This window comes from Chiloscyllium punctatum, chromosome 1 (assembly GCF_047496795.1).
Source record: "Chiloscyllium punctatum isolate Juve2018m chromosome 1, sChiPun1.3, whole genome shotgun sequence".
In the NCBI taxonomy this organism is placed as follows: Eukaryota; Metazoa; Chordata; class Chondrichthyes; order Orectolobiformes; family Hemiscylliidae; genus Chiloscyllium; species Chiloscyllium punctatum.
This window is the reverse complement of record NC_092739.1, coordinates 13,723,099-13,750,396: the sequence shown is the minus strand read 5'-3', so window position 1 is coordinate 13,750,396 and position 27,298 is coordinate 13,723,099. Positions and strand designations below refer to the sequence as shown.

General features: G+C 41.4%; 1 protein-coding gene across 3 annotated transcripts in view; it reads left to right on the top strand.

Annotated features, from left to right (window-relative positions):
• The window catches only part of hhip (hedgehog interacting protein), a 159,716-nt gene that overhangs the window by 15,124 nt on the left and 117,294 nt on the right, over window positions 1–27,298 (top strand). For all 3 annotated transcript variants that reach the window (XM_072571620.1, XM_072571612.1, XM_072571629.1), the window contains exon 4: window positions 6,239–6,440. In XM_072571620.1, the coding sequence (XP_072427721.1) occupies window positions 6,239–6,440 (202 nt within the window). The remainder of the gene's footprint in view (window positions 1–6,238; window positions 6,441–27,298) is intronic.

The window sequence follows — 27,298 nt, the reverse complement described above, 5'->3', positions numbered from 1 at the left end:
ATTATAAACGGAAATTGCTGGAATAATTCAGCAGCTCATCCAGCATCTGTGGGGAGAAATCAGAGTTAACGTTTCAGGTCGAGTGATCCTTCTGCAGAGCTGAAGGGACACTAGACCCGAAACGTTAAGTCTGATTTCTGTCCACAGAGGGTGCCGGACCTGCTGAATTTTTCTAGCAATTTATGTTTTTTATTTCTGATTTTCAGCATCCACAGTTGTAGAGTCATAGAGATGTACAGCACAGAAACAGACCCTTCGGTCCAACTCGTCTATGCCAACCAGATATCCCAACCCAATCCAGTCCCACCTGCCAGCACCCGGCCCATATTCCTCCAAATTTCTTCCTTATCATATACCCATCCAGATGCCTTTTAAATGTTGCAATTATACCAACCTCCACCACTTCCTCTGGCAGCTTATTCCATACAAGTACCATGCTCTGCTTGAAAAAGTTGCCCCTTAGGTCTCTTTTATAGTTTGTTCTTTTTTCAATGAAATCATGATTAATTTAATAACCTTCTAACTCCATTTACATGTGTTTTCCCTATAACCCTTCATTCTCTTGCTAATTAAATATCTGTCTGGAATATTCTTAACAACCCAGATTCTGCAACCTGTCGGGGAATGGGTATGGGTGGGTCGGTGTGGACTTGTTGGGCCGAAGGGCCTGTTTCCACACTGTAAGTCATCTGTAAATCTGTAACCTTCTTGATTAGATTAGATTAGATTACTTACAGTGTGGAAACAGGCCCTTCGGCCCAACAAGTCCACACCGCCCCGCCAAAGCGTAACCCACCCATACCCCTACATCTACATTTACCCCTTACCTAACACTACTGGCAATTTAGCATGGCCAATTCACCTGACCTGCACATCTTTGGACTGTGGGAGGAAACCGGAGCACCCGGAGGAAACCCACGCAGACACGGGGAGAACGTGCAAACTCCACACAGTCAGTCGCCTGAGGCGGGAATTGAACCCGGGTCTCAGGCGCTGTGAGGCAGCAGTGCTAACCACTGTGCCACCGTGCCGCCCACGCGGGGAACTCTTGTTAAAGAGTTCCACAAATGCTCTACCCACCAAGAGAATAGATTTCTCCTTGTCTCTGTCTTAAATAGGCAACTCCTTATTCTGAGATTAAACCCTCTGCTCTTAGACTGTCCAACAAGGGGAACTAGCATCTCTGCATTTACCCTATCAAGTCCTCTAAGAACTTTGTATGTTTCAATAAATTCACCTTTCACTCTTCTTAACTCTAAAGAGTACAGGCTAGCCTATTCAACTTCTCCTCATAAGACAGTCCTTCCATATATCATATCAGCTCAGTGAACCTTCTCTGGACTGCTTCCAATGCCGTGCATCCTTCCTTAGATAAAGGATCCAAAACTGTTCACAGTATTTCAGATGTAGTCTGATTCGTGCCTTTTATAGTTTTAGCACAATCCCCCCCCCCCACCCCACCCTCTTATATAATCCATTCCATTTGAAATAAAGATCAATATTCCATTTGTCTTCCCTAATAGTTTGTGAAAAAGTGTGCTAGCTTTTTGCGGAAGGAAGGTGGAATTCAGTCAGAACCATTGAGAGGGGGAAAGGAGGATTTGAGGATTCGACAAGAAACGGAAAGAGAAACTAGTGAGGGTGAGATAGAGAAGATTCGCTGAGAACGAAGGGAAGAGTGGTGGTGGTTGGGTGGGTGGGTGGAATTCAGTCAGGGCTGGCGAAAAGAGAGGAACGTACGGAGGGTTAGATTTGGGGAAGGAAAGATTAAGTCGAAGAACTGAAGAAAACGGCAGATGTTAAGAGTTTCCTGCAAGTTGCAAGCAAGGAAAGTCATCAGATGTAAAAGGTTCAGTAATTTTGGAGCATTGCTATGTTTTGATTATGGTAATGATGTAATTGGAACAGTTTGCTTAATTTATTGCTGAGTCAAATGCATATTATATTTGAATACCTTTTTTATAGTCCTAATGAAGATTCATTCTTTCAGTTTTGTATTGAATCATGTGGTTTGTATTCTGTATTATTGAACTATCATATGAGGGTTGTATTTGCACTGGAGTGCAGATGAATGTGATATGAAAGCTGCTGCTCCAGCAGTCTATTTTAAACAGCAATCTTCTTTATTATGAACGTTTTGAAGTTTGCTAATGTGGCATGGCGCCCTTTTACACCACAAATGTGGTGCTCTGATGGTTTGTGGCAAAGATCAGTCTTAAGGTACTCATAACTCACACTGAGTTCTCCAAACTGCTAGTTATGGAGAAGAAAGTTAAAAATGGGCAAAGGGAGCATTGTGCAACATTGGAGAGAAAAACATGTTGAAGTATGACAATGATGCACCCATGCTAATATATAGTGTGGTCAGGTTTATGGTAATAAAATTGGATATTAACTTAGAAGTAGGGAGGAAGTGTTAGTCTGAGGTCAGAAAGCCAAGGACAATGTGTTTTTCACAGGATCAGCCAGACTTGGGGAGATGAAAGAAGATTGCAATTCAAAACTGATCAAGATTTGAATGACTGAGGATTAGGCTAGTAAAAAGATTGAAATCTGGAGACCGGGATGTAGGGAACAGGGGAAAATTCGAGGATAGAGGTTTATTGAAGGCTGGACAAGGAGAGATTTGGAGGATTGAAACTTCCACAGAGGAGATTGGAGGCCCTGAAGAGGAGTATTGAAGGGAATTGGAAAACAGGTTGGAAGGCATATACTGGACCTTGCTGCTGGGCGTCCTGAGACACTGAAGAGTCTCCCAGTCAAGCTTGCAGTGGTTATGTTTGAGGCATGCAGGAACATTGTAATGTTTAAAGTTTAAATTCACCTCCTGCAAATGGGTTGGTCCCTGCCTGTTAAAACCAGAAGTAGGCTTTAGTCTTTTAATAATTTAACATCCTTCTCAGCCTACCAGTTTTGGAGGACCAATATTCCTCTTTATTATGAATCAGTAGTGGGCGAAGTAAGGAGGGGACAATGGAGAATGTAAAGCAGGAACATAAGTTTAACAAGGCGTTATAACTTTGAACAAAAATTTCCATTTAGTCTGACCCAGAGCTATATGCATTATTCTAGCTGTCGTATTCTTGATTTGCTTCATATAACTTCAGCTCCTCTATGTTGATATTTATGCCTTGGTTAATAAATGGAAGTATCCCATACACCATCTTAACAAGCTTATCTATCAGTCCTGCTACCTTCAAGGATCTGTGCACGTACACCTCAAGACCTGCCTGTTCTCCTATACCTCTCAGTATGCCACCATTTATTATTTATTATCTAGTCTCATTTCTCCTCCCCAAATGCATTGCCTCCCTCTTCGATTTCATTTCGTTTGCCACTTTTCTGCCAACTTAGCCAATACATTGATAATCTTTCCACCATCTTGTTTCCTCACTATCAACAATTGAATCAATATTTGCATTATAGACATACCTTTCAAGTTATGTCTGAATAATTCACACACACTCTCTCTCACACACACACACACACACACACACACACACACACACACACACACACACACACACACACACATACGAAGGTGCTTAATACTAAGTCTTGTAGAACCTCACAGGAAATTGCCTTTCAACCACAAAACCCCATCCCAATCAATAACCCTTTGCTTCCTGAGCCTGTTAAGATGGTGTATGGGATACTTCCATTTATTAACCAAGGCATAAATATCAACATAGAGGAGCTGAAGTTATATGAAGCAAATCAAGAATACGATAGCTAGAATAATGCATATAGCTCTGGGTCAGACTAAATGGAAATTTTTGTTCAAAGTTATAACGCCTTGTTAAACTTATGTTCCTGCTTTACATTCCCCATTGTCCCCTCCTTACTTCGCCCACTACTGATTCATAATAAAGAGGAATATTGGTCCTCCAAAACTGATAGGCTGAGAAGGATGTTAAATTATTAAAAGTCTAAAGCCTACTTCTAGTTTTAACAGGCAGGGACCAACCCAAATCAACATGTCACTTGCGCCTGAATTTCATGGTCATTTATTTTTCTGGCCGGTCAGCCATGTAAAACCTTATTAAAAGTCTCACTAAAATTCATATCGGCTACATCAGATGTGTTATTCTCATGAACTCTTGTCAATATCTCAAATAATTCAATCAGATAAATTCACCATGATCTTCCTTTAATTAATCCATGCCAACTATCCTCAACTTATCCATGCCTTTCTAAGTATTGGGTTACACTGGCTCTCAATGTTTTATGATAATGTTCCCATCACTGAGGTTAAGTTGACTGGTTTGTAGGTAACATTTAAAGAATAGTGCACCATTTAGCAATCTTTCAGCACCATGCTGCTAGCCAGAGAAAATTGGGAAATGATGGTCAAAGCCTTTGTGATGTCCTCCCTCTCTTTTAACTTTCATTTCATTTGAGCCTGATGATTTGTCAACTTTCAACATTATTTCCTTTCCTTGTATCTTTGTTCCAACCAATATTTCACATGCATCTTCCATTATTACAATGTCTGCATTCTCGCCTATGTCCTCTTTCCCTGTGTCCTGATTACTTGTTGGTCACTAACAAACCCATAACCATTCCTTAGTTATTATCAATGTGCTCTTTATGCATTTACAAGATATGTGTGTGTTATCCTTGACTTTATATACTAATATTTTCCTTGCTTTACAAACTATATTAATTTCCTTCCTCCATTTTCCATACTTCTGCAGGTTCCTTAGCTTTCCTTTCTTACCCTATCTTATCTTTACGTTGCTTGACTTTTGCATTTGATTTACAAATGTAAACACTTGTTTCTTCTGGGAACATATTTTTCTGAATCTTCACTATCACTTCCTTGAATGCTTCCATGACACTGATTAAGCTAGTAGCTGTTACCATTCAACTTTTATTAAGCCATATGTCAGTTTAGTAAAATTATCCTTACCTCACTTGAGAATTTTATATGTGGTCTGTCCCTGTCTTTTTCCATAACTAACCTAAATCTAACTGAATTACAATAACTATGAACAAAATGCTCTCCGACTGATGCACCGTCCACCCATCCAGCTTCAGTCCCTAAAAACGAATCCAGAACTATGCTCTTGCTTCTTGGGCTTGCTACATGCTAATTTTCTTGAAATGGAGTTAACAATTCTGTGCTCTCCAAACACTTTTGATACTGATTTTATTCCAGTTGAATATTTGGGTAGTTGAAATTCCTGGATGTAGCTTTGCTCGCTGAGCTGGAAGGTTCGTTTTCAGATGTTTCGTCACCATACTAGGTAACGTCATCAGTGAGCCTCCGGATGAAGCACTGGTGGTATGGCCCGCTTCCTATTTGTGTTTAGGTTTGTGATGTCATTTCCTATGGTGATGTCATTTCCTGTACTTTTTCTCAGGGGGTGGTAAATGGATCCAAGTCAATGTGTTTGTTGATTTCACTCCAGTTGGAATGCCATGCTTCTAGGAATTCTCGTACATGTTTCTGTTTGGCTTGTCCTAGGATGAATGCGTTGCCCCAGTCGAAGTGGTGTCTTTCCTCATCTGTGTGTAAGGATACTAGTGAGAGAAGGTCATGTCGTTTTGTGGCTAGTTGATGTTCATGGTGACTAGTTTTCTGCCTGTTTGTACAATGTAGTGTTTGTTACAGTTCTTGCACGGTATTTTGTAAATGACATTAGTTGAAATCCCTATATTACTGCCCTTTTGTTTCAGCAATGTGCCATCATATTTACTGTTTGATCTCCCACTGAACTGTTTGGAGAATCTGGTTAGGAATGGGATTGCCCCTCTTCAGTTCAACATAATTGCTTCATTTAGTACTTTTTATAGCTGCTGTTACTTAACCAACATTCCATTCATCCTTGCATCCTTTGTCATTATTCCTGACCCTATCTGAAAACATTGTAATGAGTAGTCTAGAGTTGCCAGTTCTCCCTTCCTTTAGACAAAGGTATTGAAGGATTGAAACATATAACGTATTCCATTTAGGAACAGCATCACCCATAGAGAGGTTAGATTTTTGTCCAAAATCAAGCTTCATTTGAAAGCTGAATGTAGCTTTTATATGATATGTAGGTAGAACAAGTGATACTTTTAAATATATTTTCAATGTTCCCTGTTTAAGACTGAATGAATATTTTAAGATCTGTCACCGAACTTTACAAGTTTGCTGAATAATTTATATGGTAACTTTTTCTTTTGTGGTTACTTTTTTTAGACAAAACATGTTCAATCATCAGGAATAATTAAAAATGTATTACTTGTTTAGAAAACATAAAAGAAACTGTTACTGCCTGCAAGAAACGATTAGTGGCCTGAGACAGCCAACAGGATTGGTGCACTGTGGAGATGGATCGCAGAGACTCTTCATCTTGGAAAAAGAAGGCTTTGTGAAGATTTACACTCCAGATGGAGAATTACTGAAGGATACGTTTCTTGACATCCACAAACAGGTCCAAAGTGGAATAAAGGTTGGCAATTTCTCCATAAATTCTGTTCATCATGCTAATGTATGCATTATTATAAATTTAAGACTGACGCAAAAAGTATTCCTTGAAGAAGTCCTTGTTGCCATTGTCCACCTTGAACATTAATATGTCTATTTTAGATCTTGCTAAACTTCGTGAACTGTTTCCTTTTTAGAAGCTAAGATACATACAAAAATCAAAATGGCCAAGGGTCTCTGATGCTTAATACCTGAGTCACACAGACAAGAACATTTAACTTTCGTTTTTTTGGAGGAATAGTTCAGAAACCATTGTTTGTGTTTTCCTTGTTATGCTAGGGAGAGGAAATCATGCTTTGAAAAAATGTCCTGTTGAAAGTATGCTGCATAAGAGTCCCACAGCCACCAGATTACCACAGACGGTGACGAATTGGCGATACTCACCATGGTAGAATTGCATATTGATATTAATTGTCAAAAATCTCAAGTGAATAACTGCTACCTCAGCATGTTGAGACCTGGTCCTTCACCATATTTCTATTACAGGTTTTGAATTTCCTGTTTTTCTTTTTCCTTGTTCTTGTTCTGTTCTCCCACAATTGGTACCATTATTGCACAGTTGATTTGGAATTAAAGATGGCCAAGTTTTGTTTTTGTGCTTGAGTGACTTGCAGGCTCTGCCTGAGATACAGGATGACTCCCCATCCTACATGTTCTCTTTTGTGCTGCTGTCCCAGTGCTCCCGATGACCTTTCAGCGTGCCCCCATTTTTGTTCAACCCCGTTATATATCTACTGATGTCTCCAATTTACCTTCAGAGCCCTGACTTTGCGAATTGCCTTGTTTGCCATATACTCGCCATCACTCACCCACCAACCCAATGTAGAGGCCACAGTGATAGTCACTTGTGAAAGGCACCCTTCCCGGAGCTTCCCATCCTCTTCTAAGTTCATTGAGATCCCATTCTTCTCCCTCGTATTGGTCTCAATTAAGTGCAACTGTAGAGTTGAGCTTCCCACTTTCCCAGAACTCCGTGGACTACCCCTTGATAAGGCCCTGACCATTATTAACCAAACCACCAAGCCTGACTGTGGCCCATCTCACTAGGTTGACTTGGCAGCACAGTGCTGAATAAGTCCACAGATTCATATCTCACAGCACCTCAGTGCAGGTACCTGTCATCCCCAGCTTAGTTACACATGACCTGTAGGACTGATGATGCAAAGGCACAGATCTCCAGTCTCTGTTAAGATCAAGTAGTTGACTGACTGTGCCAACTCCTGGACTGCAATCACACAATCACCCTAACTGACTGTGGCAATATCCACTGTTTGACCATGGACCCCTTCGATCCTACTATGGACTGCTCCCCTTTGATTTTCAAAAGTGACATTGGTTTGAAGCACAATTAGTGAGCAAGACACTGTCACATGCTGTAGGTGTCACATTAATGTAGCATGGCGCCATGCAGTAACATGTTCGCTTCTTGGTTATTACTTCACTATTCCCAACCGTGACAAGCTGTCTGCCTCTCCCTTGGCACCAAAACGTAATGCTTGCCACAGAAGCTGACCGTTACCAAGTAAGCACCAGGTGAGTGGGTGCTTGGAAATGAAGCCAAGAGCCATAAGACACACCCAGATGTATATGTGTCACTGCATGCAAAGTATCCTGGCAGAAACATCCAAGTTGTAGGTGTCCCTGAGCACCATGGTCAAATCCTGACGGGCTGAAGTGGGTGAAATTTGGACAGAAATCAGGCAGGATGATGTGCTGAGTCTAAACATCACATACAAAGAAACTTCTCCTTTGTTTTCCTCATACTTCATAGTGATATCTTAAACACTATCAAAGTATTTTCTAGTTTAAAGAATTTCTCTCAAAGGTCCTGAGCCTTCTTGCTGGAGTGAAAATATTCCAAGTACCTGAAGGCTCTCTTTGCAACTAATTGCCCATTCCTAAGATCATCTAGGTGAATCAAAGTTGTGTGGTCACTATGTATAAATAATGCACTCAGTATTCCTCAATATGGACTAATCAATGTTTTGTACAACATTTTAATTACTTATTCTTTTGTTGTGTCCTGCTGGTTATAAAAGCCTATCGGCTTTTTTTTAAAAACACCTTATTTGACTGAACTTGTGCATTTGAATGCCTCGTTCATTCTTGTATGTACGCCCTTCAACATCCTCCTTCAAAAATATGTATGCTGCATTTTCTTTCTGCCATATTTGGCGTATTAAATGGTGTCTACTAAATGTCTGCAAATTCTACTCACCTGTCTTTTTTCTTCCTGAAGTTTTTACATTCTGTTGGTCTGGTTAAATTCAGGATGATGTTCCTGACGTTCAAGTCTTAAGTCCAAGTCCTCTGTCAATACACTACAAAACAATTGCATTTAGTATTGACATTTGGGAGCAAACTATTTCCAATTCAACTCCATTTTTACTGACTGGTTTTCTTTCAAAATTGCTGCATTTCTTGTATAAAATGTCTATAGTTTATGAGTAAGCCTTCTGACACACCTTCAAGAACACTAAATGATAGCTTTTAGATCAGATTCCCTATAGTACGGAAACAGATCATTTGGCTCTACGCCGACCCTCTGGAGAGTAATTGACCCCCCTACATTTATTCCTGACTAATGCACCTAACACTGTGGGCAGTTTAGTACGGCCAATTCACCTGACCTGCACATTTTTGGATCATGGGAGGAAACCCACACAGACGTGGGGAGAATGTGCAAACTCCACACAGTCAACCAAGGTGGGAATCGAACCCAGATCCCTGGTGCAGTGAGGCGCCACCTTTAGTATGGTGCTCCACTACATTCCCTTTAGCCAGTCAGTCATTTCAAAAACTACTTATTGTGAAAAATTAATTCAGTTTTACAAATGATGTCTTTGTTTATCTGATAATAATTAGTAAGCATTTAAAATAAATCATGGATTATTAGTTCTAAAAGTTTGCCACAAGCTAAGTTTTTCAAATAAATCATCTTTTGGTTAAATTGCATAACTGCTCTTAACCATTTCTGAACTTCTTTTGAAAATTCGCAAAAGTCCTTCTTGTTTCCTGCTGAGTTCTCTCCAAGTACTTTTACGCTGCAGTGTTGATGTTTCACCCCAAACTGGCCCCCAAAGTGCAGTATAAAACTAGCTTTAGTATGGCTAAGGTTTGCAAAATCCCCTAGGAAAATTGATCTTGTGGAAAATGCACAATGTGAAAAAGCTAATGCAAACCCATCAGATGGGGTACATTTTCAAACCCGTTGCCCACATTTTAAGGATTAGGCTGAGTTAATGGAGTTCGATCAGTAATCCACCATCCCTGCTATTCAGCAGCTGGTGAACAAAACTCTTTCCATGCATTGCCTCCATATGCATGAGTGTTGCCTTTCCCAACTCTAGCAGTGTGAATGAGTTGGATAAACATGACTCACTGCTCGAAATTATGTTGCAAATGAAATCACTTTTCCACCCTTGTAATAGGAAATGGTTATCTGAACATTGATTTGTAGCTTAACAACTTAAAGCTATTTGAACTTCTTGCCAATTTTAATAAGTAATTTCCTTGCACCATAATGTTCCATTTGGAACAGAAATGGTCAGCCTATTGAATTACCACAACAGACTATACATCTGTAAGCATTCTGTGTTGGAACACTTCTATATTGCTCAACTTAAGTAATTTGTTAGTTACTTGTCAAATTTAATGCAACCCTTTCTCTCTTGGGTTTATATTTATTTTCTTTCAGATTATGTGGAAACCATTTTAGCAATAAAACTAAAGTAAGCAAGAATCAGGCCTGCTACCTCCAAACACAGATCAGAGATGAGCACATAGGCTCACCCAGTGCTAAGATGAACTGGTTACAAGTTCTCTAGGGCTTGACCCCAGTGTTTTGTTAAGTAAAAGCCCTCATGTCTTGGGCAGTCCCAGCTACCCCCCCATACTCCATTTATGCAATCTCATCCAACTTGCATCTCTCACCAAACACTGTGGCCTCTTATAGCCCAATGACAATTTAGTGCCAACTCATGCCTCCCACCAACCAGAGAAGCAAGCAAACTGCAAGTGCTGGAATCCAACAGGAAGCTGGAAGAACACAACAAACCAGGCAGCATCAGGAGGTGGAGAAGTCAACGATTTGGTTATTAACCCATAACCACCCATTTCCCTTACATTCTCCAGGGTTCATCATAGGTAGACCTCAAGGATTATGCTGAGATGAAATAAAACAAAATGCTAAACATCTGCTAAAATTCTAAACAACTTCACTATATAAAACAAAAACACTTATTCATTAATATTCACGTATTTAATCCCTGAGAAGAACAAATATTTATTTTCATTATCCCACAAGGACAGCTAATCCTTTAATAACCTGTTTGAGCTGTCAATCAAACTATGAACTTGTAGTGATCCCTCCACCAATTGTGATAATACCATGTTATGGAAGCACTTAAGCAATATTAATACTACAATGATAGGGTTCTATTCACAAACCTCAAGTGCTACTTGTTATTTAACTCTGAAACATGGGGTTTGTTTTTGTTGCTCAATGTTTTTAAATGACAACCGATGCAACTAGCTTGACACCATGACAGTTCCTTATCTACCCTTCATGAACATTTATATCTACTCTTAAAAAAAATTTAGGATAAGGCCCATGCTCCAGTGAAAATGGGATTTCTGCTTAAATGGATGTTCTACCATGACCCACTTCCACCTCTCTACTGACGAAAATAGGTTCTGTTGGAAATATGGTCTTATCTAGATTTCAATGTCCACCACCAAGAATAGCTGCACAGAAACACTAATGATTGAACTGGTCACATCCTACCAGGCGTACTGCCACACTGGTTCTGCAGTAGGTGGTGGGAGAACCAACAAGATGAAAAACATACTTGATCTCATCCTCATCAGTCCTCCGGCTGCAGATGCATCTGTCCATGTCTATACCATTTAGGGTGACCAGCACACAATCTTGGTGGAGATAAAGTCACATTGATAATACCTTCCATTGTACTGTGTGGCACTGTCATTATGCAAATAGGACAGAATTTGAACAAATCTAGCAATTCAGGACTGGGCATCCATGGAGTATTGTGGAGCACCAACAGCAGAAGAATTGTACTCCAACAAAATCCACAACCTCGTGGCCAGGCATAACCCCCACTCAACCATCACCGTCAAGTCAGGGGATCAACCCTGGTTCAATGGAGAATGCAGGGGGGCATGCCAGGAGCAGCATCAGGCATAGCTGAAAATGGCATGTCAACCTGGTGAAGCGATCGAACAGCATGACTTGTATGCCAAGCAGCATAAGCAGCAAGTGATGGACATACCTAACCGATCCCACAACTAACAGATTGGATCTGAACTCTGCCGCATCCAGTCATGAATGGGAGTGGGCAATTAAACAACTCACTGGAGGAAGAGGCTCCACAAATATCCCAATCCTCATTGATGGAAGAGCCCAACACATCACTGCAAAAAATAAGGCTGAGGCACTCGCAGCATTCTTCAGCCAGAAGTGCCGAGTGGTTGATCCATCTTGGCCACCTCCAGTGGTCCCCTGCATCCCAGATATCAGTCTTCACCAATTTCAAATCACTCCACGTGATTTTAAGAATCTGATAGTGCAAAGAACTATGGGCCCTGTCAACACTCTGGCAGGAGTACTGAAGACTTGCTGCTCCCCTAGCTAAGAGTGGGAAAGTAAGGACTGGAGATCAGAGTTGAAGAGTATGGTGCTAGAAAAGCACAACCAGTCAGGCAACATCTGAGGAGCTGGAGAATCGTTGTTTTAAACATAAGCTGACGAAGAGTTTATATTCGAAACGGTGATTCTCCTGCTCCTCGAGTACTGCCTGACCGGCTGTGCTTTTCCAGCTCTCCTTGCTAAGCTCTTCCAGTTCTGTGACAACACTGGCATCTGGCCATCTGAAACGTTACCCAGCTATGTACTGTACAGAAAAAGCAGGACAATCCAATCCAAACAATTACCACCCCATCAGTTTACTCTTGATCATCAGTAAAATGATAGAAGGTGTCATCAGCAATGTTATCCAGCATCAACTGCTCACCGATAACCTGCTCGGTGAGGTCTAATTTGGATTCCACCAAGGCCCACACAGCTCCTGACTTTTTTACAGCCTTGATTCAAACATAGACAAAAGAACTGAGACTAACAACCAGATAAGGAGAAAGTTATGATCCTTGACACAACGCTGCATTTGACTGAGTGCGGAATCAAGGAGCCCTAGGGAAACTGGAATCAATGGGAATCAGGGGGCAAACTCTCCAGTGGCTGGAGTCATACCTGGCACAAAGGAAGATGGTTGTTGTTGTTGGAGGTCAGTCAATCCAGGACACCTCAGCAGAAGTTCCTCAGGATAGTGTCCAACGCCCAAACATCTTCAGCTGCCTCATCAATGACCTTCTCTTCATCAGAAGGTCAGAAGTGGGGATGTTTGCTGATGATTACACAATGTTCAGTACCATTCCCGACTCCTCAGGTACTGAAGCAGTCCACGTTCAAATGCAGCATGGTCTGGACAATATCCAGATTTGGGCTAATAAGTGACAAGTAACATTTGCGTCGCACAAATGCCAGACAATGACCATCTCTAATGGAACATTCCGGTAATCATTCTAAAGACTTGTACTCAATGTAACCACTGCCCCTTGGCATTTAATGGCGTTGCCATCACTGAATCCCCCACTATCAATACCTTGGGAGTTACCATTGATTGGGAACTCACCTGGACTCCTGGCTACAAGAACAGGTCAGAGGCTATGAATACTGGGGTGAGTAACTCACCTTCTGCCTTCCCAAAGACTGTCCACCATCTAAAAGGCACAAGGCAGTAGTGTGATGGAATACTCCTGATTTGCTTGAATGAGTGCAGCTCCAACGAGACTCAAGCAGCTTAGCACCATGCAGGACAAAGCAGCCTGCTTGATTGGCAATACATTCACAAGCACCCAGTCTCTTTGCCCCCCGTGATGCTCAGTAGCTGCAGTATGCACTATCTACAAGATGTACTGCAGAAATTCACCAAAGATTCTTTGTTAGTTCTTTCCAAACCCACGACCATCCCGAAGGAAAAGGGAACACCACTACTTGCAAATTCCCCTCCAAGCCACTCACCATCCTGACTTGGAAATAGATCACCATATCTTTCTCTGTTGCTGTGTCAAAATTCACTTTATCTTCCTTAAGGGCATATGGATCTACCCACAGCACATGGATTACAATCGTTCAATAAGGTAGCCCACCACCACCTTCTGAAGGGTGCAAGAAACAGACAATAAATGGCCAGCCAGGGGCACTCGTGTCCCAGGAGTGAATAAATAAAATATTACATTTCATATTTGCAGTAAGTTTTCTTTAATGTAGTATTTCAACATGCTATAGCATTCTTATTTTCTAACGTGAAGATTGACATCATTTCCACCCCCCCCCCCCAATGGTGGACTGATTCCATCTGTCAAACGAAATACATTCAGAGCTGAACAAGCAATTACATTAGATTACATTACAGTGTGAAAACAGGCCCTTCGGCCCAACAAGTCCACACCGACGCGCAACCCACCCATACCCCTACCCTAACACTACGGGCAATTTAGCATGGCCAATTCACCTGACCTGCACATCTTTGGACTGTGGGAGGAAACCCACTCAGACACAGGGAGAATGTGCAAACTCCATGCAGTCAGTCGCCTGAGGCGGGAATTGAACCCGGGTCCTTGGCGCTGTGAGGCAGTAGTGCTAACCACTGTGCCACCATGCCGCCCAATTGATGGGCAGAGCATTTGGCTGAGTCATTAAAAGGCGAGAGTTCAAAGAAGAAACAGTTATGGATTCAGAAATGCAGTTTCTTGCAGGAAAATATTATTGAAACAAAAAAAAATTGACGATTTCCAATGTGATTGTGTTCTCCTTGAGAAGGACAAAAAAGTTTGGAGAACAAATATCAAACACAATGGTGCTGACAGTATTTATCTCATACATCTAAATTAAACTCCACCCATCTTTCCTTAGCCCACTGCCGTGTTGATTATGAACCTATTAAACTCTTAGGTGTCCTTTTACTGTTTATTATAATCACCAATTTTGGTTTCATCTGCAACTTTCATCATTATGCCTCCTAATTTCTCATTCAAATCTGAAATTAAAAGTCTGAAAAGGACAATGGATGAATTGTTAATAATGCCAAAAAGAAAATGGTTTGAAAATTAATGAGTGGTCCAGACAGCCAATAACCCAAAGCAACAGTTGAAATCTTCACTCAACTGGAACATTGAGCAGGGTGGAGATCTGGCCTTAAGAAGACAAGATTGAAATAAACATAAATTGTTCTTCTTCAGTTCTTTATTCCCAACTTCTTCCACATTGTCTTTCCCGATTCACAAATTTCCATTTAACTTTTATACCCATTCTTGTCCAAATCTAGGGCAGTAGATAGGGAAATGTCAGAAAGAAAAACTTACTGCCGATATACTGCAAATACATAAAAATGAATTCAAACACCAATCAAAGAAAATGGGATTGGACAGCTTCAGGCTAAATTGGGTCTTTAATCTTGTTATTCAGTTAAAGAGGAGGATCTCATTACCTGAGCTTTCATTTTTACTGGGAGTTGTATAAAAAAGAAATTTCCTTATCTAGTCACTTAAAAGGGAAGAGAAAAGTCATCAAATAGATACAATCTAGCCAGCCACTGTCTTCTCAAAGTCACTTGCAAATTCAAGATCCAGTCATTTCTTTTTTATAGTCAGAGGATTTCAACTGGAAAGAAATATATAATAATTGTCCATCCTTCATAGGCAGCCAGCAACGACGTGGGCGGCACGGTGGCACAGTGGGCGGCACGGTGGCACAGTGGTTAGCACTGCTGCCTCACAGCGCCGGAGACCCGGGTTCAATTCCCGCCTCAGGCGACTGACTGTGTGGAGTTTGCACGTTCTCCCCGTGTCTGCGTGGGTTTCCTCCGGGTGCTCCGGTTTCCTCCCACAGTCCAAAGATGTGCAGGTTAGGTGAATTGGCCATGCTAAATTGCCCGTAGTGTTAGGTAAGGGGTAGATGTAGATGTAGGGGTATGGGTGGGTATGCTTCGGCGGGGCGGTGTGGACTTGTTGGGCCGAAGGGCCTGTTTCCACACTGTAAGTAATCTAATCTAATCTAATCAATTTTCATTGCAGCTTAGAAAGGAATGGATTTTATGTATTAAAGTGACAAAGGTATACAGCACTGAAACAGGCCCTTCAGGCAAAGTAGTCCATGTTGGCCAGGTTTGTTAAACTGAACTAGTCCCATTTGCCTGTGTTAGGCCCATAACCTTTCCTATCCATGTATCTGTCTAAACATCTTTTGAATGTTATAACTGTACCTGCGTCTACCATGTCCTCTGGCAGCTTGTTCTTTATGCACACCACCCTTTTGGTGAAAAGGTTGTCCCTCAAGTCCCTTTTAAATCTTTCCCTTCTTTTCTTAAACCTACACCCTCTAGTTTTGGACTCCCTTACCCTCAGGGAAAGATCTTGGCTATTCACCTTATAATTTTGTAAACCTCTATAAGGTCATCCCTCAGGCTGCTATGCTTCAAGGAAAACATCCTAGCCAGTCCAGCTTCTCCTTATAACTCAAACCTTCCAGTCTTGGTAATAACCTTGTAAATCTTTTTTTGCACAATTCCAGTTTAACAACATCCTTCCAATAGCAGGACAACCAGAATTGTATGCAATATTCCAAATATGGCCTGACCAGTATATTGTACAGCTATAACATGACATCCCAACTCCTGTACTCGGTGCTCTGACCAATGAAGACAAACATGCCAAATGCCTTCTTCACCACCGTGTCTACCTCTGGCACCATTTTCAAGGAACTCTGTGCCTGCACCCTTTGGTCTCTCTGCTCGACAATACCCCCAGGGCCCTATCATATCCTGCCCTGATTTGTCTTATCAAAATGCAACCCCTCTCATTTATCTAAATTGAATTCCATCTTGACGTTCCTCAGCCCACTGGCCCATTGTGCTCTGCGATAACCTTCTTCACTGTCCACTGTACTACCAACTTTATTTTCATCTGCAAATTTATGAACCATGCCTCCTATATTCTGATCTAAATAGATTATATAAATGACAATAACAGTGGGTCCAGCACCAATCGTTACTCACAGGCCCCCAGTCTAAAAATAACCTCTACTATCATCCTCTGTCCCTTACCATCATGCTAATTTTGCATCTAATTCGCTAATGTTTCCTGGATCCCATGTGGTCTAACTTTACTAACCAGTCTAGAATGTGGTACCTTATCGAAAGCCTTGCTAAAGTCCATGTAGTCAACGTCATCCTTCTTGGTAATCATAATCTATTACATGTTTTTGATTTTTAAAGGGGATCCAGGTATTTTCATTCTTTTATTTCAGTTCTTTCTTTTTGAACTGTTTTTAACTAGAGTAAATCACTTATGTCAGCAAGTCCACTTTCAGTGAGGGATTCCTTATTCCTGCTCAAGTGAACCTCCAGTTAGTGCTTTCCAAATGCAAAATATTAAACACAATTGTTATGCAAATAAGAGTGAGGTCCAGTGTGGACATAACGTTATTATTGAATCAGTAGGCTTATTGAGTCAGTAGGCTTATTGAGTCAGTGGGCTGTAGGCCATGACAAGTAGTTTAGCAACAAAGTGGATTTGAAGGTGCAAGCTGACCGGTTAGGCACATGCAACTGGGTAAGGACTGAGGCAGCCAAGTCAGAGAGGGAGCCAACCAAACTGGAAAGGTGTTTTGATCAGGATGCGATGTTGGATCTTGGTGAGATAGTGGCAGATGTTATTGGTGGGGGGTGAGCATGTGTTAGCGACTGATTGAGGTTTGTGCTTATCAAAGCATGGGGTGGTGAGGACCACACTTGCAGGATTAGTAAAGCATAATTTAAAAGTTTACCTTGTTGGTTGTGACCTGCTTTGGTTTCTTGACAGACCCCCTATGTGGCCACGTGTAGACTTGATTTTCATGAGTGGAGATGGTGCCTTGGGGCAAAGCAAACTTGAGCAGTGGGTGTGTGAAGTAAGTGCTAGTTTATAATTTGCAAACTACCTATCACTGTTTCAGACACCCACAGTGTCTAATGAATCTTTTGCCCTTTATCAATATGGTGGACCATGTTGCTCCAGTTCATAATGAGATTGTGTTTTCTGCCCATTTTATTATAGCTTTAGGACTCTGTTTAGCTCTGAGAAAGGGGCTATTGCTGAGTTAGATCTTTATTTCAATTCAGTATCAAAACCTTCTTAGAATCTTAGAAATTTAACAGAGAGAAGGAAGTCCATGTGTCTACATTGGCTGACATGTTGCCATCTAGCTTAATCTCATTTTCCAGCTCATGGCCCATATTTTGTAAAATACAGCATTTGAGTCCTTTTCCACTAATCGTTTAAATGCTATGATGATTTCTGCTCTACCATCCTTTCGAGAGTGAGTTCCAGATCCCATCACCCTCTAGATGAGAAGATTGCCACTCGGATCCACATTGCATAGTCTGCCTCCTACCTGAATTCTACATTCCTTGGTTACAGAGCTCTCTTCAGATAGGAATCAGGTCTTTGTATCCACTCTACCTAACCCCCTAAAAATTCTAGATGCATCATTCAGGTCTTCCCTCAACCTCTTCTGTTCTGAAGACAACAACTCTAGCCTATTCAATTGTTCCTTATGACCAAAATTCCCCAGTCAAGACAATGTCCTTATATTTTTCCAGTGAATCCTCTTGAGTGCAATCACATCATTAGGTCATCACTTTGCTAAAACATGCTTTTTCTGAAAGTGTTAAGAGTAGTGAATGTTGATTTTTTTCAAGTTTGCAACGTTAAGCAAAGAAGTTTGGACAGGACTTCTTTAATTGAGGAAATTGGGTGCAGACAGATCAGAAATCGAATTAACTAAGCCATCCCAGAGTAAAGGGCTTTGGCTTGCTTGTACAGGGAGGAGACGGGAAAATAATGCTTACTGATTTCACAAGCTCAGACTAGAGGAGAGGCGCCTTCCCCCAGGGCCTGACAAGAACAACTTACCACCCATGCATAAACCCTGCGGCCAATTTAGCCTTTAAAATGTGACCATGGTAAGGATCCTACACAATGCAAGTTTGAGCTGACTCCATTTATTAGTGGAATAGGCACAATAACCTAATTCAATACTGATGAATAATCTCACTTGGCAGGCGAGAAATTTGCTAAATTGTCACCTTGAAGCCATGGGGATTGTCCTTCTGAGGTTGAACTGAGGTATATTTCACAGGCAAAATGAAAACTCGACATTTATTCCATGTGACTTGAGAGCATTTGACTTAAAACTGAAATCTGTGTTTGAAATAGGAAATGGCCATCTTAGCACCTCTTAAAGGAACATATGAAATACAAACTGCAAGCAATGGAGGTCCAAAGCAAAAGCTGACAACTCACTCTTGCAGAGATTAAACAGATTTAGAAATCTATAAATTACCACTTCCAACATGAATACATTTAAGACCATAAGAGTAGGCTGTTTGGTCCCTTGAGCCTGCTCTGACATTTCTCACGTCCAGTTTCCTGGTAATTAAATTAGATTGTCGAAACAGGCCCTTTGGCCCAACAAGTCCACACCGACCCTCTGAAGAGCAACCCACCCAGACCCATTCCCCTACCTACCACTACAGGCAATTTAGCATGGCCAATTCACCTAACCTGCACATCTCTCGACGGAAACCAGAGCAAACCTGCACAGACACGGGGAGATTGCGCAAACTCTGCGCAGACGGTTGACCGAGGCAGGAATTGAACCCGGATCCCCGGTGCTATGAGCCAGCAGTGCTAACCACTGAGCCACTGTGCCTCCCCTACTGATCAAGAATCTATCTCTTAAATATACATAAAGACTCTGCCCCCACAGCTCTCTGTGGCAAGGAATTGCAAGGAGATACCAACCCCTGAGATTCCACTTCATCTCAGTCATAAATTGACACCCCTTTATTGTGAGACTATGCCATCTGGTCCTGGACTCTCCCTTAAGGGGAAACATCCTCTCAACATTTATCCTGTCAAGTCCCTTAAGAATCCTATGTGTTTCAATGAGATCACCTCTCATTCTTTTAAACTCCAGTGAGTAGAGTGCCATGCTATATAGCCTTTGCTCAGAAGACCATCCCTCCATGCTGGAGAGATCTCTGAGCTGAACCACCTCCAATGAAATAATATCTTCCCTGAGAGAAGCGGACCAAAACTGCTCACAGTAGAGGCTTTACAGTTATTGGACATGTATTTGTCCATTATTTTAATGGCTGCTTTATTGTCATTTATAGATGTCATTTCAAACTATATAAGCAGTTTTTATTTAAAATATATATTCTTTAAAAAGAAGTATAGATGACCTTTATTCTTAATCCTTGTGATGACATTTGGAACTGTTTGTGGTTATTGATCAGGTTATTATGGACTTCTGAATTATAGCTCTTTCTAAAAATCTGGTGCTCCCCTACAGTAGGAAATAATCTGAAACATAAAAGTGCTTCATTTGAAGTGATGTATTTGATTGCAGGAGCCTACAATCAATTACTATCTGTTGTCAAACAAAATTATCCAGAAACAGGAGAGTACACAGTGTATTAAAGCTAATACAGATACTGAGTGTATGTTGACTTACACAGTAAGTGTATGTATTGGCATTACCTCATCTTTGTCCAAACACTCAATGAAGTCATTTTTATGCATGTTAAAGTTCAGATCCACATTCATTTAGTTTGGGTTGTGAAATGCAATTTAACAAAACACAACAGAACTGCTCTTTACTTGTCATCCAATTATTTCTCTGCTGAATGAAAACTCACTTCTCTCAGTGCAGTTACTGAGCAGGCTATCAATGGGCTATTAAATGTCACATCCTCAAATGTATGATAATAGTACTAAGTGAAAATTAGAATCCCAACGGTGTGGAAACAGGCCCTTCGGCCCAACGGCCCAACAAGTCCACACTAACCCTCTGAAGAGTAATCCATCCAAACCCATTCCCCTACATTTACCCTGACTAATGCACCTAATCTACGCAGCCCTGAACACTATGGGCAATTTAGCATGGCCAATTCACCTAACCTGCACATCTTTTGATTGTGGGAAGAAACCGGAGCACCCAGAGGAAATCCACACAGACACAAGGAGAATGGGCAAACTCCACACAGACAATTGCCTGAGATTGGAATTGAACCTGGGTCCTTGGTACTGTGAGGCAGCAATGCTAGCCACTGAGCCACCATGCCACCCTGAAAAGATATTGTACAGATGAAATAGCAGAAATGCATCAAACAGTAGATTATAGAAGTACAGCAAGTTACTTAGTTGTTTCAGTTCAGAAATCCATGCGGTGTTGTGAACAAGTCTCTGTGCATCTTATTATCAAAGAAGAAGGACAATACTAGAGGAGGTCCAGAGAAATTCAAAGCCGTAGGGGGAGTCAGTAGTCTCCAATACTCCACAAAGACAGGAGGCTGACTGTGTGTGACAACACTATCTTGACTTCAGTGGGGAGCAATACATTGAAGAGTGTGTGGGCTGAATTCTTCCGACTTCAAAATCATTAATGGTGGTCGTGTTTATTTCTGATGCAACGACTTAGTTGTGTGTATGGAGGGACTGTGGTCTGATCTTCTGGGAAGTATCCTGGTTCCTAGATCACTGTGCATTTAGGGGTGATTCCAGGTTAGCAAATTAGCAATGCATTTGAGGATGTGACATTTAATAGCCCATTGGTAGCCTGCTCAGTAACTGCACTGAGAGAAGTGAGTTTTCATTCAGCAGAGAAATCATCAAAAGATAATTGCCAGATATGAGGAGTTGCACCATGACTCAGTGACACCAGCCTAGAGACCATTTTGTAGGAACCAAGTAATATTTTCCAGGAACTGAGAAGTCCGGTTAACATAACCAAGAAGGTTAACATAACATCGATGAGCATGTCTCAAGTTTTTATGTCATCTTCAGGACCTGGGTCCTGTGCAGGAAGTGATTTAAGAACTTCTCGAGGGCTGATAAAGTGAGTATAGTACACTGGAATTATCGAGTGGCAAACACCTTCTTAGCAGTCCTTTACATTGGAAGGCAGAAAGCAACATTTCTTTCATCAACACAGTGAGATGTTTTAGCACGTTCCTTCAGAAGAATTCATACATTTAAACAATGCTCATACACAGAGATTAGATGCTGCCCTTGCTCTCCTCATTCTGTAGTGAAGTCTATGAAATGTCATTGTATCTTCAAACCACTAGACTGAGAAGTTGTTGGTGTGGGGTGATCAAGGCAACGGAAATTGACTTTGAGCAACTAATGTCCTGTGAATGGTAACTTTGGTTGTTAGAAGGTTAGAGTTGTATCTCTGTATTGATGGCATTAGCCATGTCTTCAGTTAATAACTGTTTTCATCCAGAAGTCATTCATGCAGGACATCTGGTGACCTGAACAGCCGAGGCACGTGATATAACCTTGGAATACAAGAGTTGTGGCAGCTGCCTGGAAGCGTGGTGACATTTGCAGGATTCTTTTGTGGTGGATCTTATACCAGATACGTTTTGAAGGAGTAGAACCCCTTTCTGTTGTCTGATAACCTTACTGGTCATATGTAGCCTTGATGTTCAAACGAGTCCTGTCTGTCACACCCTTCACATGAGGAAATCCTGGTACGGAAACAAAGCTGACAGCTCCTGTGAGCCTGAATGGCAGCATTAACCAGATGCAACATTGTTACTGCCAATAGTAATGTATCCTTTTACTACAGGGTCCTTTCAGACACACTGTAGCATCTTGATGCACAATGATGCCGGTGGTGTGGGTTCAGCCCTTATACTGACAGTGATAGTTCATGGAGAACTCCCTCCTTAACTTGCCCCACACTTATGAAATGGTGCCCCTTGAGCTTTATACAAACAGTTGACTATCTTTACTAGAGAGAGATGCTTATTGTCCTAAAAATGATCCCTCAGTTAATAATAGATCTTTGCATAGGTCAGTGGGTTCTCTTCCCATTGTTAGATTACTTAAGCCCAATATGATTTAAATTTAGCACCAGGATGTAGCAGCACTGGGAGAGAGTGAGAGGGTTTTATGAAAGATGCACTCACATGATACAAGGTACATCAGGAGCACCTAAGTGATTCATCAGTAGGAAGAAGTGCAATTCTTTGAATGTCCAAATGAATATTGCTATACTAAAGGATTGTACCTATGACCACAGAGGCTTCCAGGAATTGTACATGGATAGCCATACCTTAAGAGACTGAGAGGGTTTCCTCCTTGTTCTAAGATGAAAAATTGAATCCTCAGATCCTCTGAGATATGGATTATCTTCTCAAAATATGTTTTGACACTGTTAATTGTTTCCAAATAGTTATTTCTCACTAACTCCTCTAAAATGTTCTCTTTTCCCTCGTAAAGAGCTTACAAAAATGTTTATTTGACTAACAAGAAACATTAGTTTTTCGATGTAGCTTCTCAACTAATAGCATACAATTACGGAAAGCAAACTAGAGACATATGGAAGATATAGACTGTAGGGAAATAGATGGTGACATCTTGCAACGTGTCCAGATTACAGAGGAGGAAGTGCTGGATGTCTTGAAATGGTTAAAGTTGGATAAATCCCCAGGACCTGGTCAGGTGTTCCTGAGAACTCTGTGGGAAGCTAGAGAAGTGATTGCTGGGCCTCTTGCTGAGATATTTGTATCATCAATGGTCACAGGTGAGGTGCCGGAAGACTGGAGGTTGGCAAACGTGGTGCTACTGTTTAAGAAGGGCAGTAAAGACAAGCCAAGGAACTATAGACTGGGTGAACCTGACCTTAGTGGTGGGCAAGTTGTTGGAGGGAATCCTGAGGGACAGGATGTACATGTATTTGGAAAGGCAAGGACTGATTCGGGATAGTCACATGGCTTTGTACGTGGAAAATCATGTCTCACAAACTTGATTGAGTTTTTTGAAGAAGTAACAAAGAAGATTGATGAGGGCAGAGTAGTAGATGTGATCTATATGAACTTCAGTAAGGCGTTTGATAAGGTTCCCCATGGGAGACTGATTAGCAAGGTTAGATCTCATGGAATACAGGGAGAACTAGCCATTTGGATACAGAACTGGCTCAAAGGTAGAAGACAGAGGGTGGTGGTGGAGGGTTGTTTTTCAGACTGGAGGCCTGTGACCAGTGGAGTGCCACAAGGATCGGTGTTGGGCCCTCTACTTTTTTTCATTTACATAAATGATTTGGATGCAAGCATAAGAGGTACAGTTAGTAAGTTTGCAGATGACACCAAAATTGGAGGTATAGTGGACTGCGAAGAGGGTTACCTCAGATTACAATAGGATCTGGACCAGATGGGCCAATGGGCTGAGAAGTGGCAGATGGAGTTTAATTCAGATAAATGCGAGGTGTTGAATTTTGGGAAAACAAATCTTAGCAGGACTTATACACTTAATGGTAAGGTCCTAGGGAGTGTTGCTGAATAAAGAGACCTTGGAGTGCAGGTTCACAGCTCCTTGAAAGTGGCGTCGCAGGTAGAGAGGCTAGTGAAAAAGGCGTTTGGTATGCTTTCCTTTATTGGTCAGAGTATTGAGTACAGGAGTTGGGAGGTCATGTTGCAGCTGTACAGGACATTGGTTAGGCAACTGTTGGAATATTGTGTGCAATTCTGGTCTCCTTCCTATCGGAAAGATGTTGTGAAACTTGAAAGGGTTCAGAAAAGATCTACAAGGATTTTGCCAGGGTTGGAGGATCTGAGCTACAGGGAGACGCTGAACAAGCTGGGGCTGTTTTCCCTGGAGTGTCGGAGGCTGAGGGGTGACCTTATAGAGGCTCACAAAATTATGAGGGGCATGGATAGGATAAATAGGCAAAGTCTTTTCCCTGGGGCCGGGGAGTCCAGAACTAGAGGGCATAGGTTTAGGGTGAGAGGGGAAAGATATAAAAGAGACCTAAGGGGCAACTTTTTCACGCAGAGGGTGGTACGTGTATGGAATGAGCTGCCAGAGGTGGAGGCTGGTACAATTGCAACATTTAAGAGGCATTTGGATGGGTATATGAATAGGAAGGGTTTGGAAGGATATGGGTCGGGTGCTGGCAGGTGGGACTAGATTGGGTTGGGATATCTGGTCAGGTTGGACCAAAGGGTCTGTTTCCATGCTGTACATCCCTATGACTCTATGACATGGAAAAATTCTACAAATTCACTTGGATATAATTAAGAGGTGAAGTCACCATAGTCCCACTGGACTATCGGGTTGCTGTCTCATCAGAGACAGGCAGCGTCTGGTGAGCTTAACCCAAGTGTAACCAGACCTCAGGCAAGGTATGAGATTTAAAAGTCAAGACCTGCATGGTTGAAGTTACCATGAAGGTCTTGCCTTCTCAATTTCAGTGTCTCTCCAATAGGAGAGTTGTGGTCTTCTGGGACTGTGGTGACTTAACTTTATCTTATGTAATTATGACAGATTTTTCTTCAGTGGCTACATTCTATGAAATTCAGAAGGTTCTAATAGGAATGTCTCTAAGGGTAAATTATAAAAGTTATTTTCACTTGGCAAAGCAGTGGATCACTAATGTCCGATCTGATCTTGAGTGAGATTCAATTTCCAATCCTATCCCATAAGCAAAACAATTTTCTAAGCTCCTAGGCTTGACTATTTTAATTTTCTTAGATGTGGGAACTTTTATTGAATTCTATTTAAAGTTCAATTAAAATTCTGCAACTCACATCCTATCATGTCGACATTAACTTTTATTCTTCACTTTAGTTCCAGCCAACTTCCATTGCCTGGCTATCCCCAGGATGTGAATTTAAGAACTATGTCCTTATTTACAAGTACTTCCCCTGCATCATTGCATTCTATGGTTGTGCAGTTTTCTCAAGGTTTAGTTCCTCTATCCTTCTAAATCTGTATTTGGGTCTGAGTTCTAAAAGTCAAAATAAAGCATCAATTATTAAAAGGGAAACAAATGCAATAAATGCAGAAGACATTATTCAGGTACTTGGTTTTGTTAGTCTGCACAAACTACAAAATAGTTAATCAAATATCCAAATACCTAATAGCTCTCTTGAAATTCCTTATACAGGACCAGGTGAAAAATAACAGCCTGTATTTACAAAGTACCTTTAAATACTGTAAATATATTTGTCATGCATCCAGGCAATTTTTTTGTCATTCATGGAAATCAATTTTAAAACAAAAAACAAAATAAAAAGAGAAGTACAGCACAGGAACAGGTCCTTCAGCCCCCTAAGCCTGTGTGGATCATCATGCCTGAACTAAACTAAAGAACAAACTTCTGCCCTTATTCAGTCTATATCCCTCTAATCCCTCCCTATCCATGTAACCATTCGGGTGCTTCTTGAGTGTCACCAGTGTGCCTGCTTCCACCATCTCTTTTGGTAGTGCATTCCAGATTCAGACCACTCTCTGCATGAAAATCTTCCCTTGCACATCTCCCTTCAATCTTCTCCCTCTCACCCTTGAACCTGTGTTCTCTTGTAACTGAAACCTCAACCCTGGGAAAGAGCCTCCGACTATCCACCCTATCTATGCCTCTCATAATTGTGTAGATATCCATCAGATCTCCTCTCAGCCGCTGTCTTTCCAGTGAAAACAATCCTAGTCTTTTTAACCTTTCCTCATAGCCAGTGCCCTCAAGACCAGGTAACATCCTGGTGAACCTTCTCTGCACTCTTTCCAAAGCTTCCACGTCCTTGTGGTAGCATGACAACCAAAACTGCACATAATACTCTAAATGTGGCCTAACAAGGGTTTTATATAGCTGAACATGTTTTGCCAACTCTTGTACTCCATGCCCCAGCTGATGAAGGCAAACCTGCCATATGCCTTCTTAATCACCCTGGCCACCAGTCTTGCCACTTTTAGGGAACTGTAGACCTGCACACCCAGATCCATCTATATTTTGAGGTTCCCAAGGGTTCTGCGGTTTACAGTATAATTCACACTTAAATTTGATCTCCTCTCAGCCGCTGTCTTTCCAGTGAAAACAATCCTAGTCTTTTTAACCTTTCCTCATAGCCAGTGCTCTCAAGACCAGGCAACATCCTGGTGAACCTTCTCTACGCTCTTTCCAAAGCTTCCACGTGGCTCAGTGGTTAGCACTGCTGCCTCACAGTGCCAGGGTCCCAGGTTTGATTCCAGCCTCGGGTGACTGTCTGTGTGGAGTTTGCACATTCTCCCTGTGTCTGTGTGGGTTTCCATCCATAGTCCAAAGATGTGCAGTTTAGGTGAATTGGCCATGTTAAATAGGGGAATGGTTCACTCTTTGGAGGGTCAGAGTGGACTTGTTGGGCCAAAGAGCTTGTTTCCATACTGTAGGGAATCTAATCTAACCTCTGGGCTGCTACTGAAAACCATCTGACCTCTTCATTGTATTTCCACCTATGTGAGAGTTAAATTTGAGTATGCTAGCTTTTTAATGACAGAACGTGATTTCAGAAAAATAAAATAATTTTTAAAAAAATCTTTAATATTTAGATATTTCAATTGAGTTAGTTCTTACAGATTTCTTTCACTATTTTGCACTGAGTTTTGACACCATTTGTTTCTTTGTTACAACAGCAGTTAGACTGCTCCACTGCAGAGGCAGCACAACAATCTCTTCATCAGGTAGTCGGATTGTTTGTGGTTGAAATAATCATGATAGCAGTTACAAATAGCTCTAACTTCCAAGTGTTGTAAAGCAGTGCCTCATTTGGAGATTGTTGTTGATACATACTATGGATTAAAATTGTGCAAAGTCTCTTATCAGTGGAAGAGGATGTTAATTCCAAAACTTTACATCAACAAAATGTTATCTTGTCGCTA